Genomic DNA, 23,107 nt, shown 5'->3' on the forward strand with positions numbered 1-23,107 from the left:
AGCGTAATATATGGCACATGCGCAATGAAAAGGTCTTTTGGTCACATGAGCATAGAGGTCTGGCTCACATAAGTACAGATGTTCAGAACAGGACTTCTACTGAAAGGTTTAAAAATAGCAGCCATGCTGAAAACAGCCCAGGGGCTTACAGGAAGACCTTGAACCAAATTTAAATCAGGACAAGCTTTTTGATTTTACAACCCCAAGTCTGAAACTTCTGAACTTTCAAAATTATCTCTCATAGATACAAGTCACAGGAGAAATCATAGGTCAGTGTACCAAAGTAGTGCTGTGTGATACTGAAATGTTGGTATCGATTACTAATACCAACACCAATATCACTACTTTGAACTTATAAATGCAGCTTATGAGTTGAAGCATCGATTTGCAAATTCTGAACACATTTTAACAAGTTAACACAATAAAACACAGCTTTCAGCTTTTCATCAGAATCCAAAATGGTAAATGGTAAAAGGCCTGTATTTGTATAGTGGTTTACTTAGTCCCTAAGGACCCCAAAGCGCTTTACACGCTCAGTCATCCAGCCATTCACACACACGTGATGACAAGCTACATTGTAGCCACAGCCAGCCTGGGGCGCACTGACAGAGGCTGCCGGACACTGGAACCACCAGTAGGCAACGGGTGAAGTGTCTTGCCCAAGGACACAACGACCGAGACTGTCCAAGCCGGGGCTCGAACCGGCAACCTTCCGATTACAGGACGAACTGCCAACTCTTGAGCCAAGACTTTATTTATCCCCAAGGGGCAATTATGTATTTTGAAACTTTTTTTGGAGATCTGAAATGTAAATGTGCCCATCTGGAAAGCACTTTGGATTAGCTTCTGTTGTTTAAATGTGCTGTGGGCTGTAAATAAAACAGACGTGACTGTCAAAGGTTCAGACATTTTTCATAGTGCATGTTTTGTCATATCATGTCGTATCATGTCTTATCATATATTGGATTGATCCGCCCAGTTCTTTACCAAAGATACACTACACTGATCCCTTAAAAAATGCCATAAGCAAAAAATAAAAACAAAAACATTTGGGTGTATTTTCAAGGAAGCCTCATCTTGCAAAAAGACACCCCCCCCTCCAACCCCCCTCCCCAAAGGGAAAAAAAAAACATGGCTGCCCCTGGGTTATTATTTAAGATGCATGGTCACATAACTTTCAGTTGCGCCCCACAGGACCTAATATATACTGAACAGAGACTGACTGTTATTACTTGTATACATTTTAAAACTGTTTTTCTTCTTATTAGCACTGGTTAATATTCTTTGTGCTTACAATTTTACTGTGAGACAAAGTGCAAAGCAGTAAATGAGACTGTGTGCTATCTGCTTAATGGACGAGATCCTTCTAATTACAAAAATAAAAATGAAAGATAATAGGCTCTGATAAATGTTTTTCACAGGAGTTTGCAGGTGATAACAGTATAGTTTGGTGTGCAAATATTGTTAGAGAAATTACATCATTATTAAACACGTTGAGCTAATCAGGCAGAGACGGATACATGTTTATTTAAAATACATTTTGATAGGATGTGCTGACGTGATGATGTCGCTGTGATGTCGCTCAGATTTCTTTGGCCAAGTCCTCTAATATCCTCTTCATCTGGAGGAGAAAAGGGAGAAGGAGGAAGAGATGGAGGTAAGGAACAAATGAGACTGCTTTGAATCCATAAGTAGCTATTTTCTCCCAGCGCCCTGCATAATTTTAACAAATCCATACAAGGACGTGGTCTCGTTTGCACAAAGTAAAGCTCATTTGAGGAACATGGGAATGTGACAAAAACGTGCATGTTGAAGGTAACATCTGTGCATGGGTGAAAGTACACAAAAAAACTCCCTACCTCTGGCCACGTGATAAGCCCGACCAGCTTTCCTTCGTCTGCAACAAACAAGGTTTGGGATCCGAGTAAACTCAGTATACTGTGGGCCTGAGAACACGCAGAGGAAAAAAGGGTTAATGGAAGCAATTTCTCAGATGAGATCATAAATATTCATCTGATGTCCTGGAAACTGCAGGGTTTTTGTTGTTGTCGCTGTTTTGTTTCTTCCCCGCTGTTTTGTCAGATACGTTGCAAAGAAGACTTTTTTTTTAAATTATATGCCCTGTGGATGAGACTGTCTTTATCTTCACATATTTAAGTAACTGAGTGTTTAGAGTGTTTTTCAGCCATCTGTTGAATCTAATTTTAATTTGCTCTCATTTGGCTTCATTTTTTGTCTCTTCCAATTTAACGAGAGAAATATCTTGCTCTTTATGTGCTAGGGTAATGTAATCCAATAGTATCTGTCCACTATCATTTGTTAAGCAGTGTAGTGGGGGTTATTATTTCTGAGAACAGCTGCCTTCTTATTTAAAAAAAAAAAAGTCTAGCAAGTCCCCCAAAATAATTGCATATTGTTGATCAGAAACACAAGGATTTGGGTTCGCTGTGTGCAATTCAAACATCTACTTCACTCTAATTGGCTACAAAGCTTTTTGTTTGAGTGTGCAGCGAGAGAGGGAGAGAGAGAGAGCACCAGTTAACAGGGCTTTTAACTGTTGGCACTTGGTTGCTGGTTGTTTGATTGGTTTGTTTGCTGTGGGTATAAAAATATTTTGCAGGAAAAAAGATGGTGACAGCAACAAGGAGCAGGCAATGCCAGAAGGTGGAGGAAGTGTAGTCTCCTGTTGCTGTAGCAGCCGATGAGTCAGTGAAGCACACGTGCCACAGCCTCTGCTACAACTTAAGGTTTTGTGAGGAAGGGAAGAGGATGCTTTTGCAACCCAGCAAGATAAACCCTCTGCGCAAGCTGCAAGTTCACCTGCCAGAGACAAACCTGAGCTCACAAAAGAGATTCATGATCTCATGAGTTTTGCTCCTTGCTTGAATAAAAGTGTTGTGCATTAAAAAAAAAGGTTTATTGTATTTATATTTGTGATCTAATCATCAAAAAAGTGAGATTTTCTGGCATTCTGACTGCATTCTTTTTAGGAGAACAACAGCAGAGAGAACAGGTGGAGAGAGATGAAGAGTGTGGCAGATGGTTGAGGCACTCTAAGAGCTAGTGGAGAGGTTCAGATAGACAGAGATAAAGAGTTAACACAGTTCAGTTTATCCATTCAGAAAATTTGCTCATTACTTAAGAGAAGCAGGAGATGTGAGACCAGATAGGTCCATTTTCAGAGACAGACTGCATCAGTGTTTTACTCATATCTAAATATTTCAAAACTAAGCTAGCTCCAGTTGCTTTTATTTTCAATTTCAGTCTGTGCATAAATGGAATAAAACAGTGAATAAAACAGCTCATTAGTTATTAGCTTTTTCCAACTGATTATGCTATGCTCTGCTAACTGCCTCCTGCAGTTAGCTTTGGAAAGTGTGCATCATCCTCCAGTTCTCAGAAAGTGATAAACAGGATTTCTTGCAATTGTTGGGCCAACTGTTGCTTTAAATCAATGACTGGTAACGCTGCCAGTTCCATTTAACAAAGAGCCCCTACCTCCTGAACAGTGTTGTGAGGTGATATCACGATGGAGGTTTGGTAAATGCAGCATCCTTCATCCAGATGTTTCTCCGGACTCTGCACACACACATGGTTTTCAATTGCTCATAAACATGAATCAGTAATTTGGAGTAAAATGCAACTGAAATATACAAAATCAAATGTTTATTTATTCAAATTATAATTGGTTAAGAAAAATATTCATGGTATAAACTCAAGTCAAGTAAATGCCTTGATTGGTTTTATATTGTACTTGCATAACAACACTAGAAACTAGAAATTTTAATGTAAGTTTGTAATTACAATACAGTCAACATTTTGGGCAGACATTGTTTTGGAGTTTCACAGCTAAGCACGACCTGGAATTAATACCAGTAGGTTCCATTTTCTTGAAAAACTGATTTCCTACTTTTAACAGTTTATTGTAATCCTCTAAAAAAATAAAATAAAATAAAGTATTTTTCTGTGAATAGAAAATCCTTTAAAGTGGATGTGAGTTGTCATGAAATGAGCTCTTCCATCAGTTCGCAGTCCTGCCAGCACATCCTACTTCAATCATCTTTTTTTTCCAGCTGTTTCACATTCAGTCAATGTCAAATGGATTGCACGGACACGCTCTTCTTTTTAAACGGCTGCTTTTAAAAAAAAAAACCTCAGTGAACTCTCTGTCTCCATTCAGCCTTTTCACCTCAGTCTTCCAGCGACGCAGGAACGTCAGCAGCTCTGATCGCAGGACAAACCCCAGCAAAATCTGTGACTCTTCAATAAAACAGAGGAGAGAAAAATCAATTTTCTTTGCCACAGTCGGTGCTGCAGTTTAAAGTGCGCGCAGCTCTCTAGCGGCTTTGAGTCATCTGTTCCAAACACAAAAATTTATCCGTGCAACTGCTGCCGAAAGGCTCAGCTGCCCAATTGATTATTTTCTCATAATTGTCACCTTCTCGGGGAAGCACTTTTATGAAGCTGTACTGCTGCAGCCTTTAAGATGGCTACAACTTTTCATCATTTTATTTTACTTTCAGTTGATCTTTGTGATGTCATACCTGTGCGTGCGCTTTAGACCAGCATGTATGTAAAATTTAAAAGCAATAAAATGAAGAAGAGATAATATAGGCAGACTATTGGAGTGAATTATGATCAAATACATTTGTCCGCTCACCGTAGGAGTCTACCACAGGGATTTGCATTTCAGTGCTGGTTCTGACAGCTTGCTCAGCCTCCACTGGCCCAGCTGCTTTCTGAAGCAGCACCGATTTCACCGCAACCTGTCCGACTGGTGTGGATGGAAGCCTGCAAGAGAGATGAATCGTGTCACACCTGGAGAAAAAGCAGCAGTGCTTAAATTAAATGATCAATTCTGAAATTGCATAATAGCGGCTGCCAAATGATAAACAGGAACGCATAAAGGAGAACTGCAATGCTCTGCTTTTACTGATGAATTTGGATCACTTCCACCCCTCATACTCAGGAAGCATGTTGTATAAGAGCTGGTTGGAAGTCAGACAGTACAGCTGCTGCTGTCAGGGCAGTGATATAGAAGACCTTTTGTTATTCCAACAACACTTCATCTGACAGACATAGGCTGATCCATGCGTGGTCTGAACTTACCAAAGTGGTGTCATGATATCTGTTAGTCCTGTGTGATACTGTCGATTTCGGTATCGATCTGATTATTAGTTAACACGACAAAATACACTTTTCAGCCTTTATTTATTTTGAAACTGGGTTTCTGGCACTTTGGGTCAACTTCTGCTGTTTAAACGTGCTATAGGTTATAAATAAAATATATCTGAAAGTGTGACAGCATTAAGCATGAGAAAGCATTAGCCCTCTCAAGGCAGGCGTTGCCAATTTGCAACACTTAAAAACTAACAACCTGATTACGCCACATACATATTTTATGAGTTTTTTTTTACTCAGAAGTACCACTGCAGGACTTGGTTGTGCATTAGCAACTAAAAACTTAATTTGAGCCTGAGGGTTAAGGGCTGATATCCTGTGTGGGTGGCAAACAGATGATGATCCAAGTATAGACACATAAATCTCTGTTAAATCTGAGTTCATTTGGATTTTCATTCTAATTACAGTTCTAAGCAGATATATGATTACTGACATTCATAGCCTCTGTGCCCAGTTTCCAGATATTGTCAGTGTGGGTTGTCATGATGAGTTTCTGTTGTGTTTTCTGTGGCTGACTTGGTTAAAAGATTAAATTCATTGTTGTGAGTGTTTTGATTCTGATGGTCGCCTGTGCTCCTGGGAATCGCCTGGTAATCAGTTGTAGGCGAGACAGGTTTGTTGATTGTTGATTGGTTAAAACGTTTTGATGCATTCTCAATCATCCAGGAAAGTAAATCTCCAAAAATTGATTCTGTTCATCTGGACGTAGCGTTTTGTGGGAGAAACGTTTCGTCACTCATCCAAGTGACTTCTTCAGTCTCAGCTGACTGCAGGTTTCCCCAAATCTTATAAACATCCAGAACACCCTGGATTTCGTTGAGAAGGTGAGAGATGTCATTATTGAGACAGATGAAACCATGGTCTCGTACGACGTTACATCTCTCTTCACTTCCATCCCAGTCACGGAAGCGTTGGAGGTAGTCCGTAAGAGATTACAGGATGACCCCAACCTCAGCAACAGGACCACTCTCAGCATCAACCAAGTGTGTTTGCTTTTGGAACTGTGTCTTCATTCCACCTACTTCACATACAAGGGTCAGTTCTACAGGCAGAAACATGGGTGTGCCATGTGCTCCCCAGTTTCACCCATCGTGGCCAATTTGTACATGGAAGAAGTGGAAAAGAGGGCTTTGCTATCCTACCCTGGAACACCACCAAGCCATTGGTTCAGATATGTGGATGACACCTGGGTGAAAATTAAATCTTAGGATGTACTACATTTGACGGATTACATTAACTCGGTGGACCGACACATCAAATTCACCAGGGAGGATATGAAAAGTGGCAGGTTAGCCTTCTTAGACTGCGAGATTTCCATCAGTAATGGGGGACATCTAAAAGCTGACATTTACCGTAAACCTACACATATGGATCAGTATCTAAGGTTTGACTCTCATCATCCACTGGAGCACAAACTGGGTGTCATCAGGACGCTACAACACAGAGCGTACACCATCCCCACTGACACAGCGGCCAGGGAGGCAGAAGAACAGCACATCAAGAAGGCCCTGAGTAAATGTGGTTATCCCAGCTGGACGTTTGTCAAAGCTGGGAAGGCACCTAAAGAAAGCTCCAGCCGATCCAGGAGAGAAGGACAACCGCTGCCCAAGCGAAAACCTGTAGTGATCCCATATGTGTCAGGAGTATCGGAGTAGTTGAGACGCATTTTTTTCTAAACACCGGGTCTCTGTGGCTTTTAAACCCCAAAACACGCTGCGCCAAAAATTGGTCCACCCCAAGGATCGGGTCCCCCGACACAAACAGAGTAACATAGTGTACGCCTTTAAGTGCCAGGAGGAGCGCCAGGATTTATACATCGGGGAAACCAAACAACCTCTGGCGAAGCGGATGGCACAACACAGAAGAGCTACCTCGTCAGGCCAGGACTCTGCAGTCTATTTACACCTACAGGCCAGTGGACACTCTTTCAAGGATGAGGATGTACACGTATGGACAGGGAGGAACGCTGGTTTGAGCGCGGAGTCAAGGAGGCCATTTTCATGAAAAGGGAAAGACCATCTCTGAATCGAGGAGGGGGCCTAAGGGTACATCTTTCGCCATCTTACAATGCTGTGATTGCAGCCATTCCCCAACTATACTGCTGTGAAAAATGAAAGGAACTCTTTCAAAACACATCAAAAAGTCGTGCTGGATGCACTGATATGGACTGGATAATGTGCTTGGAATGAAAGTAAGGAAATTAAAATACAACCTACAGGGGACTGAATTCAAAGACATACCTAAAATCAAAGTGCAAAAATGTTGCAGCAGGCTGGCCCATTTTGCACAAATTTCATTGCAGAAACTAAAAATGGTGCTCAGTAGTTTATATGACCCCCACATGCTTGTATGCAAGCCCGACAATGTTGGCGTGTGCTCCTAATAAGACAATGTCTGGTGTCCTGGGGGATCTTCTCCCAGATCTTGTGCCAGTCCAGATTGCCTGTACTGTAGAGGTTTGAGCATCCCTCCATGAACATGATTCCCCAGACGATCGCTGATTTACCGCCAATCCGGTCATGCCGAATGAGGTTAATGGCAGCATAATTTCTCCAGATCCTTTCACGTGTGCTCAGGGTGAACCTGCTGTCATCTGTGAAAAGCACAGGATGCCAGTGGTGGACCTGCCAATTCTGGTATTCTATGGCAGTGATCATCCTGTTCTGTCAAAGGAGCAGACATCAGTCCTGCTAATGGTTTAAGGACCTTCTACGGTCCTGTCAGCTCTCCTAGGGTAACTGCCTGTCTCCTGGAACTCAATAACACCAAAGCAGCTAAAACTGATGAACAACCTGACCCGATCAACATCCCAGACGTTCAACTAACTTGATGCTGTACTCTGATTAAAAAGTCTTCCCATCATTTTTTAAGCAGTTTATATACAGCCATACATAAAAGTGTTAGTTGTATGATTATTTACACTTTGGTTGGCTTCCTTATAGTTTTATAGTTTCAGTCATGGACTGAAGTTTTGTTGAAACTTTTGATACTCGGCATAACTTCAGAGTCGGAGGATCCAAACATCAACTGATGAAATATTTCACTGTGAAACACTGTTTGAAAAACAAGCTTTGAACAGCAATGAGAAAACCTAAAATTAACTAAAACAAACTTTATATTTTATTAATATAAACTTTGTATTCAGTTTTTTTCACATTTTCACACATTTCCCCATTTCTGGCTAGAATTCAGTAATAGTGTACATTTTCATGCCTTATATATTGATATGACTTTCTTACTAATATAATGTTATTTCACACACTGCTCAGCTAGATGCAAAAAACCCACAATCAGCACCAAAGTTTACAGGTTTGCAGGTTTACTACAGATTGTCAGACGGCCTTTTGTGTTTACTTACTGAGGACTTGCCTTCTTCAGAGAGGGAAGGTGTGGGAGCCTCTTGCTGATGGACAAGGCATCATAGAAAGATGGGCGTTGTCCAGAGCGTGACAGGGCGTTGGCCAGCAGAGTCGCCAGGAGGATGGGTACAGCATGCGTGAACTGACCAGTCAACTCTATAGCCACGAGAACTGGGGACAAAGTGTGTGTGACAGCGCCAGAGAAGGCCGCTGCACCTAAAGCAGACCAACCATACGATGCACTTTGAATTGTTGCTTTGTTAAATTTAATGCCACATTTCAGCAAATTTACTTAAAAACTTAAAAAGTTGAAAGGCATGATGATGATAGAAATTAACTTATTAGCTAAAACTGGGTTCAAATTGTAGCTCTAGGAAAATGTTTAGCAAAATTTGAAGTAAACTGATTAATGCAGGCAAAATTGTCCCTTTCAGACATTCAGGCAAAAGTCAATGCGAGTGTAAAATATTAGCACCAAACTACAGCTGGTCAGGTTTTTCTACCAGCAAGTGCGTAGCCTCCTGGGTTTACAGAAGCCCACTGCTGGCCTGGAGTCACTCCAGTGGAAGACAAATAAGCGGCTCCTTCCCCAATCAAACGCCCAATAGCTGCCCCTGGAAAAGAGAAACCAAAACGACCAATAAGAAAGGGTTTCTTACTTAGTAGCTTTGCCATGTTAGGAAAAAGACAGCATTTCACTCCTGCAGATGGGGGATGCAGTGAGACGGACTTGTTATATTGAAATTGAAAGTTGAAACACTCACCATAGATGAACACTGGCATGAAGTATCCAGCTGGCAGAGGCAGGGTGCAGGCGAGGACCAACATCCACATCTCAGACACAACACACAAAGACACAGAGCATCCAGAGGAGTCACATCAGGCTGTGTTTGCACTGCTCTCATTTATGCACAAATGATTCCATTATGTGCATTTGCGTTTCACATTTAAATGTAGAAATGAGAGAACTGCTCATTGGTTCCTGCTAAAGTGACTATCAGAAGCTGTTCTCAGTGTAGAAATTTTCTTTTAAACTCATTTTCTTTTTTGTGCGTTTCCAAGGTGTTCTGTCTGCTTCAAACACAAATGAGAAGAAGAGATGTGTGGACACATAATGGGACTGATTAAAACCAGTAACTGGGCTATTACTTTAATAGCTGTTAAAGGTCAAAAACCCATTCTTTCCACCCGCAGTGCTGGTATGACTGAGCATCAAGCATCACAAGACATTTCATCCTCAAAGGTTAAACAGCCTTTAGTTTGCCTATTCTATTGTGAAAATGTCAGTTACTGTATTCCAATTATGGGTCGCTGTGACCCAGCAGAGAGGAACAAGAGGAGTCGCAGCCGAGTTTGGTGCCTTCTTAGGATTCCTAGACAGATAAAAAGATGATTTCATTGACCTTTGCATTCCTGTACCTTCATGAGCAGAAAGAAAACTAAAGAGAAGTAGACAGAAGTCCCTGATGAGCTCCACTCCAACAAAGGCTGCAGCTGCTCGGAGGTGTTGTGGGATTGTGAGGTCCACTGCCTGCTATCCAGGAAAGAAGTGAGGAGCTCCTTCATGGTGTACTGATTAAAAGATTAGTGATATTAGTATTACTACCTCACATTATGAAACAAAAACAGACTGATGCTAACATTGGTCCTCATTTACAAAGAGTGCGTTTGCACTGGAGCTGGGCGGATCGATCCAGATATCAACAGCAACGCCGGTGTTGGTATCGGATCGATACTTTGTTTCTATCCTTTAAGTTCAACGTGTAGGAATTGTGTTAAATTATTTTCTAAGAAATAAAAAATATAACTCAATCAGGCATTATGAAAAATATCTGAACTTTTTCGTGTTGACTGTCACATCGATTTTACTTATAAACTATAGCACATTTAAACAGCAAAAGCTGACCCAAAGCACTTTATAAAAAGGCACATTTGCATTCCGGGTCTTAAAAACCTCAGTTTCAAAATACACGAAAAGCTGAAGTACGAGTTTTGTTGTCTTCTCTAATTACAGCCACAGATTTAGTGGCTGTTAAAATCAGAAAATGCAAATTCACGATGATTCATCTCATAACTCATTACACGCTGCTCTTCCCTACATAAGCTGCCATTAAGTTAAAAGTATCGATATCAGTGTTCGTATCGGGAATTCTGGCCCTGTATTTGGTATTGGATGGATACCAAAATTTGCACACAAATCTGCATGAAAACTGTGTGTACCAATATTTTTTAACATTATTTTTTTGACCTTTATTAGATAGCACAGTGGACAGCAGGCAGCAAAGGTGGCAGAGAGTGGGGAAAAACAAAGGGCCTCATGTTCGAGCTGAACCAGGGCTGCTGCCTAAACTGGTAGCTTTTCATGGAATAATTAAGCAGTGGCTCATCAATGCACATGACCGACATTTTCAGATGCACTACCTCTGCTAAGAGCATTTCTATGCTGATATTCATTCTGATGTGATGGTGATATTCAACAACGGCATCAATTAGCGTCTTTGCTAGCTTAATGGGATTATTATGATTTGAAAAAAAAAAAAAAACAGCAATCAGAGTCAATCAGAGCTTTTTAAATGGAATTAGGAAACAAGAAAGTTTCTTCTTTATGTTAGAACTGGGAAATTATTCAAGAAGCTTTGCGCCAAAAATCTCAGTTATGAGTTACTGAGATAGAATTAGATATTGTGAGCTGACACCCTGACAGAAATAAAAGTGAAATAAGCCTCTGTGGTGAGTGTAATAATGTCTAAGGAAGAGCAAAGTAATGACAAACACAAACAAAGTGTTTGAGCTTGTAATGGAGTTAAACAATCTGATCAGGCTCAGATCAAGTGTTGGAGTGAGCGGTGAAATTGTTGCAGACTATAATTGTGGATTAATAGTTACAATTTATAGGAGGATGAGAGCAACGCAGCATACACGGGAGTGACTCAGAATAAAGTGCATTATAATGAAGGAACATTCAGACGAAAGCAACAGCGTGACTCACTGCAGTGTTTATGTCTTTAAATGCTGCTGATGCCCACCTTAGAAGCCATGTAATGACCAGCAAAATGGGGAAACGTCAGTGATGCCAGGAAGAAGACAACCATGCCTGAGTACAGAGCCTTCCTGCAAAATACAGGCATTTGGTTCATTCCATTAGCTTTTAAAATTGTCTGTCTGACTTCTAAATAACCTGAAATGTTTTCCTATCTACTCTAGTCCATGCTTTCAGGGGTTTAAAGTGTGTTACTCGACAAATATTTGCTTCTATCTGGAAAAAAAGGCAAATAAGTTGTCAACCAGATTTTACAGCACAATTCAGGTTGCAAAGAGCTCTCACTCTGTCGTCAGCATCTTGGCGAAAACTGGGTTTGTTTTAGTGAAACGCAGGATCCACCTGTGGCAGAAGAGGTAGCAGCAGCTCACAGCCCCACACAGCAGCCTGTTTTCAGACAGTGACACAAACCACAGTGAGAGATGAGAGGCTAATTTTAATCCAGGCAGCAACAGACTATCGGAAGTCATTACACTTGGAGAAGTCATGGGAAGGAGAAGGAGGAGGAGGAAATGGTTGAGATGAGACTAAAAAAATTGGAATGCTAATTGGTACAGCAGGAAAAACAGCTGGTTTTCATTGTGACTGATATGAATACGAATGCCAGAAGTCAGGGATTATCTGTCAGACAGAGAATAAAAGAGGACCTGTTTGATTATGCAGATACTGTCAAAATAAACCTACCCCAAGAAAGCAAACAGCAGAATTTCCAGCGGGTAGAAAGGTAAAGCATCGGGGAAATTAGTTCTGAACAAGGCCTGGAGAGTCTCTGTGGACATAAAACAAATTGCATCACTTCAATCTTCCCCACAGCCTTTCAAATTTAATAATCCCTCACATTACTGAACTCAAAATGTATTGGATTTTACAGTCTGCCAGCTTAAATGCTTCCAATAACTTTGCCAAAGTTGATGTTTGACACGGCGAGTTATTATATAGCTGTCAACATTACTGACAACAGAAAGAAATAAAATCAGAATTTAAAAAAAGAAAATATTTCATTTATTAAGGATTTACTTCAACATGAGACATCTTCATGATAAATACCATGAGAGAGATGGAGAGTCTGTTTATGTCAGACAGTCTGGCACATGGGTTTCTGAGAGATCCATGTGTCAACATGATCAATAGGCAACTGAAAAAGCTGCAGTGACATACATCTTCTGCCCACTGGTGGATTATTGGTGCACTGCAGGCAGTAAAGGAGCTGCTGTCATGTAGACAAAGCAACAGGCCACACAGTCTCTTCTTTGAATTCAGGTGTTTTCAGCCCAGTTACCACAGGCTCAGAAAAATCAAGCACCTATCCACGCAGTCTGCTTTTACAAACACTGGTAAGAGAACAAGTCGTTCTGCAGAGCTCACTGAATTCCAACGCTCCTCCAAAGTGGATGCTGGATGCTTAAGTGGAAGTGAATGCTGATCAATGTAAAAGGAAAACATGCTAAAAAAGCAGAAAGTAAAGCCAGACAATGCAAATAACCAGGAGCCACTAGGAGTGATTTTACAGAAAACTCTGGGAGTGGATAGACTTTGTGGTCGACCTGGCAAAGGTCAAGGGGTGACTGAGACAATAACTATAAAAGGACATGAGCCTAGAGGGAAACGGGTGGGAAAAGCAGTGGGGACAAATCAGGGATGACAAGGGAAGTAGAACCTTTAGCAAGGCACAGGGGACAAACATCTATGAAAATAAAACAGGAATTGGCAAGACGAGCAACACCAAACACAGAGATTGAGACGGGCAGGATGAACTGAAACAATAACTTAATATAAACAAAACCAGGAAAACCGAGGGAAAACATAAAGCAACTGTAAACGGTAAGTATTAAAATAACCAAAACTAAGAGATCCTTAACTTAGAAAAACTGGGACAGAAACCCAGGACCATGACATGATCAGCTGTCAATGGTACTACTGCACAGTGGAAACCAGCGTCACCAAGTACTAAAGGCACACAGTGTAAAAAAAAAAAGAAGTGTCCAACGCTCTGCTGACTCAGTAACTGCAGACTTCCAGATCTTCTCTGACATTAACATCAGCATAAAAACTGTGCGGTTGGAGCTTCATGTCCTGTGTTTCTACAGCTGAGCGCTCATGTAGGTGTAGTGTGTAGGTGGCCCAGTATAATCTAGGACACATGTTTAAAATGTCATTATTTTCCTACGCAGTTGTTGGTGTTAAGTGGTCCAGCTTTTAAAAAGGAAATAGCACAGTGTCCTTGTAAGTCTGACTTCAGTAAAATCTCAGCTCTTCAGTCATTATCATCATATTATCTTGGCCTTGTTGCTGTGAGGAGCTGTTACTGTGGCCTGATTATTGAGCTGTTAGCTGCTGGAAAGCAAGTTTATTACCCTAACCCTTCCCTGCAGGAATTTGGTGTTTGGATCCAGTTTGAATCAACACGCTGTCTGGCTGTCTGGTGGAAGGCTGTGGATAATTAATAGATTTGGACCCTCTGAACCACTTACTCGACGTACTGCTGAACATTTTTCTCTGACATCTGTTTCAGCTCCACTGCCCCAAGCACTGATACAGAAAAACAAGGCGCGCATTCATATTAAGCTTCTCATTTTAGAATATTTCGATTTTGATTGAGTGAACTGTGTTCTTCTTTCTTTTTTTGGCCAATGCAACACAATAATTTTCCATATTTGGAGGGAATTCCTTCTTCTTCTTCTAGGCTTTATTTGGCTTTTTTTTCTGTGACTCTAAAGTAAACCCTCTACTTCTAGACTATTAAAGGAGCGAGTGGTGTTTAGTGCATCCATCACCTCCATCTCCACCCCACACTGCTAAAAGTCGAAAGGTCAACGCCCCACAGGCTGCTGAGAAGAAGCATGGGCAGTAATGCCTCAGGGCGAAGTGAGAGCTCATCACCTCCACAGAGAACAACACACCTGCAGGGGAAGAGGAGCAAAGACACAAAGGAATAAGGTGCAGATGACATTTTGCATGCGACGGCAGTAGCCCTTTCTACTTTAAACAGTACAATCTTTGGAAGGCTGTAATAAATAGTGTTGTCTGCATCTATGCCAACAGAAATAGGGGTATATTTCAGGTGTTAACAGACCCCCTGCTGTTTTATGTAAATTGTGACATTTTGAGCTTATCCTTCAAGCACAAACCTTTGGCAATGAACCTCCAGCAAGGATGCAAAAGAGAAATGGAGGTAAGAAGATCAAAATATTAGGCGGAGAGGTGATCAAAGGAGGAAGAGGTGAGGGAGGAACATATACAAACACGATGGGGGACCAAATAGGGCTGAGGGAGGATAAAAGGGAACAGCAACTTTGTGAAGCATGCAAAAGGGAAATCAAAGGCAGAAAAGAGCATTACCTGAGTAACTGTGCGAAAAACAGATTTGCTGTGAGCAGATACATAAAAAGTAAAAAAAAAAAAAAAAGCTCAACCTGGCTTTCTCACCGCCAATGGGAGCTCCGAAGCAGCTGGCTACCCCGACCCCGGCAGATACAACCAACATTTGTCCAGCTGCTTTTTCCTACAAGAAACACATGCTGTAGTGTGTGTGCTGTCTCTTTTTTCAGACTTTTATGCTTTAAAGAACGTAGCAGGATTTCCTTTATTGTTTTCCAGAGAAGCATTTCACACCCCGTCTGAGCCCATCTGAGGTCCCTTGCTATGATTCAAATAACATGGCCTCCAAACAGTGGAAGAATCAAACACAAAGCTCTTAACATTTAAACATCACTCAGGCCTTAACAAGCATGTAGAGCCTATGTTCTCTTATTGTGTTTCCTGTAAAGATGACTCTGTCTTTACTGGAATTATTTCAGTCCTTCGATGTGATTCATTTTTTCTGACGTGTCAAAAGCTGCAGTTCCTCAAACGGCCACTCGTGGCTGGCTCCAAAAATGAGTCGTCCTCCAAAGACCATCATGTTAAAACGCACAAATTTAAAGTATAAACCAAAAATGCTTGCAACCTGAAACAAGAAGCAATTTTAGTTTTTATTGCTAATTTTCTCATTTAGGACAACTGCATGAGGGTTGAAGTTTGCATGATTTGCTTATGGCAACTTTGGCTGAGAGGTGGAAGATGACACTGCCCACTTACAGCTAGAGCAGCGGTCCCCAACCCCCGGGCCTCGGACCTGTACCGGTCCGTGAGTCGTTTGGTACCGGGCCGCGAGAGTTGAGGCTCAGGTGTGAAATGTATGGTTTTCAGAGTTTTTATCGGTTTTCAGCGTTATTTTGTTATCGTTTTTATCGTTAACTCGGTTTTCCTGGGTCTTTTCACGTGTGTTATGAATAAATCTTCTTTTTTTTTCGGTACCGGTACTAGTTTTATTTTGTTGTATTTATCCGCGACACCTTAAAGGCCGGTCCGTGAAAATATTGTTGGGCATAAACCGGTCAGTGGCACAAAAAAGGTTGGGGACCGCTGAGCTAGAGCATTTTGGAAAGGCTTCACCTCAGCACTGATCTGGACCTCTCAAAAACATTTGCTTCCTTTTGAGCATTTTTAATGGAATTATCTGACAAATAATGGGCTGCTGTGCGATTAATATTTCTAGACTGTCCAGGAAGACTGTAGACAAGTTCTAGTATTATATTTATGCATCACTTACTTTTATTTCACTTAGCACTTATTTCAGCACTTTCATTATCAGGTATCTGTTACAGCAGTTAGGCTTTGATCTTAGGTAAGCAGAAAGAGATGAAGATGACAAATAGATTCTGAGTCAGAATTATTTGTCCAAACAGATTAGGGGTCCTATTTACAGCAAAATGATAACATCCAGTGTTCACACTCCTTTTGTTTTTTACTAACTTCTAAATCTCTTTTAGCCACTAAATGGATTTATATAGCACCTTTCCACTTGTGCTGAGCACTCAACTTTCTGTCTCACTCAACTGTGTCATTCACCCGATCAAACATTTATTTAGGCCTAAGCTCACGTACTGCTTTGGAGACAAGTAAAAGTTCTGTATTTTGTGCAAAGACACTTGGATTGGTGGACTGGAGGGGTCAGGGATTAATCCAATGACCTTGTGATTGGTAGATTACCTACTCTAACACCTGAGCTTCAGCTGTGCCACTAAATCATCTCTGGCTTTGTTTGCCTGGTGTTTGGTACCTGATGTGCAATATAAGGGGTTTATCAAAGCTTTTCTCTTTTTTTTTAACTGAAAGGTTTCTGGGCTTAAATATCAAAAAAGTTGAATTAAAATGTGCTTTATTTCTAACATACACAGACTGTTTTAATGTACAGCATCCTTTTTAGTTACTTCTCTGTGCTTTACCTTCTTATCACGTTGTATGAGAGTGCAGAGATTGCTCAGGTAACCTCCCACCATGGTGGAAAGATGCACAAATGGACCCTGATGTTTCGAGGTAAATATACAGAACCGTCACAACAAATCAGAAAACACACCATTAGCAAAATGATTACATTACTGCTGCGCATTCTGAGTAACAAAAAGACATGCTGAGTCATCTTACCACTTTGCCCAGGAAAACAGTGCTGCCAGCAGCCAGTGTACAGATGAGGCCCAAGAACTTGGAAAACAAATTAGTGAGAGACAAATAATGCGGCATTTCAAATCCCGCCAACATGGTTCTCACCTCTGGTATCCCTGAGCCTGAGAAGATAAACAATTGGGAGTACAAGATTGAGTTTGAGGTACAAAAGCAATCACAAAGGCAAAAAAGACTATTATAGGTGAATACGCAAGAATGATTTTTGAATGATTAAATAGAGGGGAACGTCAAGGCAAGGATTTCTTTGGGACTTAAAAAGACCATCAACACAAAACAGGCAAGCTGAAGATGAACTGTGTTTCAGTATTTGATTGTAAAGGCTATATCTGCACAGGGGGATTTTGGTTGCATAAATCAAACCAATTTCTCCTTTTTTATGGTTCAGCTGAGATGTCTCCTTGTTTGCTTTGTTTGCAAGTAAGAGACCAGAGGGACCGCTGGGCTACAGTACAGAGCTGCACTGCGAACGGTGGACAGATAGAACACATAGTCCCTTAGATATGCTTTATCCTACATCCTTCATACTTCATACAAGATTTCTGAGACTGCTAATATCATAGTTGACTTCTTCATATCTCATTTGACTGTTTTTCAATACCATTTATTTTAGATAGACAGAAAGACGTTTTCAAGAGAAAAAAAGTGGGTGATGAAAAATGAATATTCACGTTCATTTGTGCTCATTTATCTTTTTTCTAAGACTATAATGAAGATAAAAAGGTTGAATGTCCTTTCATGTTACGGTGTGGCCGCACAAAATCACCTTGGATAATTAGCCTTTCTAATCTTATGCCGTGTTGTAGCCAAACACTACATAACTTCCACGGTAATGATCACTTGTAAGTGAATGAATGGCAAAAGCTTGCTACTGCAATACTCATCAGCTCACACACATCCACATTTGGTAGAGACTCAGTGTTTGCTTAGCTGTCACATCTAAAAAAAACTGGTGCTTTAAAGCATGGGCTCACAATTTTTCCAAGTCTGTCTTACAACAATAATCAGGTTTGCATGTAAATATATGGAGAGTTTTTCGTGCTGTAGTAGTTCCTGTTGTTCACAATAATAATCACTTTCTATTGACTTTTAACCCTGTAACAAGTGTTTGAGACCTCTATATCATTAGTGTTATTGTTTTGTATGTTTATGTTAAAGTTGAATTAAAAGTATAAATAAATAGCATAAATAATATAAATACATTCGAGTCTGAATCTAGAGGCATTATGAGGCGTTGATGATATGAGTTGTAAAGAAAAATCAAGTCTTTTTAGTCATAAACATCATCTTTGGACACAAATAGTTTTGCTTTTTTCTTTCAGTTTTGACATGGACACCTTTGTTTTAGGTAAGCTTGTTGATTAAAAATGTTCTCACAGAACTAAATTGCATACTGAAGAACGTTTCAAGGAAGGGGTGTTTTCTGCTAGAGCTTTGTTTGTAGTGTGTGGTGACTATCCCCCAAGCCACAATCTAACTAAGATAGATTTGAGACCTAAAATAAAAACTAATTCCCTCTTTCTTCACCTGTGGACTTGGACGGTTGCAATGCCATGCTCTCAGAATACAGAGAAAAGCAGCACAGCCTGTGAAAAAACACCTGAACTAATCATGTTTCCTGCTTGTTGCTCAACAGACCTGTGGAGAAAGGACAGATGTTGTGGGAGAATGATGATGCAATGGCACAAATACATGCTGGGTAAAGAGTCCAGCAGAGAAACTGCAGCAAAACATTTCCTTCCAGCATCGTATAAAGCCACTGGTGAGCTGCAAGAGACACGAGAGAGAAGCACTGATTATTTGTGTGCTTTGCTTACTTAGCTTGTGTGTGTGTGTGTGTGTGTGTGTGTGTGTGTGTGTGTGTGTGTGTGTGTATCCACCTCGCAGCAGCTTCGCTACACTGAGGTCCATGAGGAAACTGAGGATGGCAGTCAAAATACCCAGAGCAGCGTAGCCATACCATTCAATCCCACACACTGTTCCCAGACAACACCTCAGCTTCAACAGCAGCTCTAAGGAAACAAAAAGGTTTAGCATGTCAGAGCAACAGCGTTGTGCTGAGATGTTACAGAGGTGGTAAAGTTAAAAGGTAAAGTTCACAATTACTTGGAAAGCTGTGGAGCATTAAAGTTTTACATTTTTCATCAGATTGGATTCAGTTCAGTTTCGATTCAGCAGTTTCCAGAGCAGGTTTGAATCTTTTAGGTTAGTTTGCATTGTTTGATTCCAGCCTTCTAGTTGTTGCCTTTGAATTAGATTGTACAAAACAATCTGAAAATATAAACACTTGGGTCACAGTCGTATGAGCACCCCAACGTATTGAACATAAATGATCATATTAAAAATAGGCCAAAACTAAGGATATTTTTTGTCTTCATCTTGTTTTGTTCTACTTTTGTTTGTCCACTTGGAGTTAACCTCTTAAATGGTAAATGGCCTGTATTTGTATAGCGCTTTAAGCTCCAACGCCCCCTGATACGGGGGCAAAAGGCAGGAGCTCAGGTAGGCTTGGGGCTTAAGAGGTTAATAATAATAATAAGGTATACTTTATTGATCCACGTGGGGAAATTCCTCTCTGCATTTAACCCATTCCCTCAGTGGTGTATCCTGGGGTAATCAGTTGTTTTGGGTCTCACAACATCACAGACCCTCGCTCAGGTGAGCCACCCGATGGTGATCAGGCCTTGACTTGCATACCAGTAGCTACCAACGGATCAGCCCTCTTAATCCACAGCCACCTTGTGGCTTTCTCTGCCGCTTCACTCACAGCCTGGATGGCATTCTTTTTGGCTGCCCCAGCCACACCCAGCCAGCAGAGGACTTTGCAGTGATCATCCTGCAAAGCCCCTGGATCGCAGGAACGCCAACGATACCGACCATTGCCCGGGCCTTCGGGCAGCTGCTGACGTGTTCTAGGGTGCCTCTTCCAGAACACAGGGGACAGATTTCCCCCACACTTGTGTATTCAACTATGGAGCTGTGCACAATCCTTATTTTTTTCCATTTGTGCAAGGCTTGAGTCAGATAACTTAACTTGAAACAACACCTACAGAATCGCATAAGCTAATGTTGAAGTAAGCACCCATCAGAACAAACACTAATATGTTCAAACATGCTGTACTTGAGTAGAACTACAGACACTAGTGCTAAAAAACACTCCAGAAAAAGCTGAAGTACTGATTTAACCTCTTTACTCAAATAAAAGTGAAAAAGTACAGGATCTGAAATGTACTCAAAGTATAAAGTAGCTCTTTGGAGGATGTTTCTACCACATATATTTGTGTAAAGGTAACAGGAATATTTTAGCACTAGTATTTGTACTTCTACTGTAGTAAAGAATGTTTTTACTTACTTCAGTATTAGCACGAGTGGTTCTGTAGTTGTTGTTTCAAGTTAAGTGACCTGACCCAAGCCTTGCATGAATCTAAAAAACAAGGATTGTGCGCAGCTCTGTGGTTGGATACACAAGTAACAATGAAATCAAATGACAGTTTAGTATAACTGAAATAACAGAAGTATAAAAATATAATATGAAAGTTAAATCACCAGATGTATAGTATGAAATATAACAGCAAACGATTATACTTGGGTATGAGAACTGAATATTAATAAGATATCAAATCAGTAATTAGGTTTCAGTGTTGCACCCTGTCCTTAGAGCAGAAAATACATATTTAAAAGATGTGATAATATCTTATCAATAAACTCTGTTATTGAGTTCAAGATTCTGATCAATGTATGACTTTTCAGATTGAGGTCAAACCAAACTGGAGCTCCAGCGTAAAAGTACATACTTGATTAAGATTGCACATGGCTGCTCTCAGATAGATTGATTGCATCAGTATTGATCAGATTATAACGATTTTCCAACGTCACTCTGACCTTTGACAACAGCACGGTGCCGTCTGCATGGTTTCCATGGATCCGAAAGGAGCGGGCTCTTATTATGGGATGTGTCCGATTGATTTTCTTGCTCCCAGTTGTTGTTCTCGCCATCCGCTTTACTCCTTCGAGGCTCATCCGGGCTCTTCATTTTGCCTTGAAGTGTTTGCATTGCAGTGTGACTAATGCAATTACAAATAAGCTGCTTGAATGAAGATAAAATACTTACATGTAAGACAAGCAGACTTACCTTCAAGCCCCAATTGAAGTAGTATGATGTGTTACAGACAAACGTCTGTGTGTAGTACGTACAAACTGGTAGCTGGTTGTCAACTGACCTCTGTTAATGTGTTATTATTAAGGTGATGGGGCAGTCACGGCTGAAAGGGTAGCTAATATTAACTCTTTGGGGGAACATGGGTATGTGCCCTTCATTTGTCTGGACGTGCATGATATTCAGCTTTTAGGTAAAACAAAATATGCTTAAAATACATGTTCCACTGTGTAATTTATGAATTATCTGATAACTTTAGCTATTAAAATCTGATAAATTTAACTGGCTAAACTAAAAATTGCGATTTGTTATATATATTAGATATTCAGTGTCTATTTTCCAAGGTCATAGAGGACTTAAAATTGTAAAATGAATGATTTTCTTTTTTTTTTCTTTTTCAAATAACTTAATGGTCCGACTTTTAAGAACAAAAACAGAATATTATATTATATTATATTATATTATATTATATTATATTAGATTAGATTAGATTAGATTAGATTAGATTAGATTAGATTAGATTAGATGGAAATGCATTCATTTAAATATAAACTTGAAGGTAGGTCAGTTGAAAATCAGTTTTAATCTGAGCTTTTGTTACTGCAATAACTTTACAACTGCAAGAATTGCAATTAAAAAAAAACTATGACCTTGCTTAGAAGAGTGATTGTCTTTAAAGGCCCCGAGAACCAGAAAAAAACATTTTGCACAAAACTGTCATTGTGAATTCTCTTAATGTCCCAAACTTTGCAGGAAATGCAGGTTTAGCTTCAACAGGTTGTTGAAGGTCAAGGTAATCATTGTTCAGTCCTGGAATACACATACACATGTGTGCGCACCCACACACACACACTTTAAATCAGCCCTAAGTTAATGGCTATCAGTTATACATCCAATTTATTCTTTCATCCGTTTTGTTTTAAAAAACTGAAGTAAAGTATGCATTCTCTCTGTCTCTCTCTCACACACACACACACACAATTACTCAGTATAAAACTTGTTTCCATGGGAACAGCACGCTGAGGTTCCTAGAGAGCCAGACCGAGAGACGCTACTTTACTCTTGTGAACAATGACTGCTGCTGACTTGAGAAGTTTTCCTCGCTGTCAAATAAGTAAATAAACCAATCAATTTATTCCTTACAGTTTCTGAATCCTGAAGCTGAAAATGAATGCACTTGCAAATATAGACAAAGCTTTATTTGAGAGTAAAGTCACAAATTAAATGACCTCCATTTATTTTCTTTGTGAGGCTGAGGAGAGCTGCTTCTCTGTGATAAACTGAGGTTGAAAATGTTTTGCTTACAGCAATCTCGACAAATGACTTCTGCCTACATAGCTATGTTTTCATGGAAATACGATAGGTTAATGAATGAAAACATGTTATGACCTTCAAGCACAGCCGCAGTCTGTTACAGTGGGATCTGTCTGCAACATTAACAACCAGCAGCTGAAACCGGCAAAATCATACGTGCTGTGTGTGTGTGTGTCGCAGGTGACACGGTGTCACTAGTTAGTGAGAATGTCATGCCTGATCATTGTGTTTTGTCTATCCACACTCACTCTGACCCACATACTGAATATATAAAAGTGGTGATCATCCTGCATGACTCGACTGTACTAATTTACTGTTAATTCAGCTGTAAGCCTCAGACTAAACAACTGGTCTAAAACTAAGAAACACTCAAGTAAAATTTAAAAACAGTTTAAAAAAAACCATCCCCGTTCCAAAATGCCATGTGATTCATAAAGAGTGGACATCATGCCTTTGATCCTTTGAAGTTTTTTCCTTAAGTAGGGGTCAGGAGCAGCAATTTTTAGTCAGTTTGTTCGCAGCCTTCAAACGTTCGACCAGAGATATATTTGGAAG

At 40.4% G+C, this 23,107-nt stretch overlaps 1 protein-coding gene across 1 annotated transcript; it reads right to left on the bottom strand.

Moving 5' to 3' along the window:
* Positions 1-1,502: 1,502 nt before the first annotated feature.
* clcnk (chloride voltage-gated channel K) lies at positions 1,503-21,102 on the bottom strand. The gene is given in 20 exon segments (XM_085443068.1): positions 1,503-1,621; positions 1,860-1,946; positions 3,499-3,579; positions 4,190-4,260; positions 4,661-4,791; positions 8,540-8,756; positions 9,044-9,154; positions 9,305-9,374; positions 9,960-10,112; positions 11,567-11,651; positions 11,866-11,967; positions 12,265-12,349; positions 14,355-14,480; positions 15,007-15,082; positions 16,848-16,925; positions 17,047-17,186; positions 18,721-18,849; positions 18,963-19,094; positions 20,965-21,075; positions 21,078-21,102. Coding segments are annotated over 20 exon segments (2,049 nt in total). The 3' UTR covers positions 1,503-1,582.
* Positions 21,103-23,107: the final 2,005 nt, after the last annotated feature.

Source organism: Copadichromis virginalis, linkage group LG20 (assembly GCF_057382275.1).
Source record: "Copadichromis virginalis isolate Kocher_CV1m ecotype Utaka linkage group LG20, C_Virginalis_male_GT1.1, whole genome shotgun sequence".
NCBI classification, from domain to species: domain Eukaryota; kingdom Metazoa; phylum Chordata; class Actinopteri; order Cichliformes; family Cichlidae; genus Copadichromis; species Copadichromis virginalis.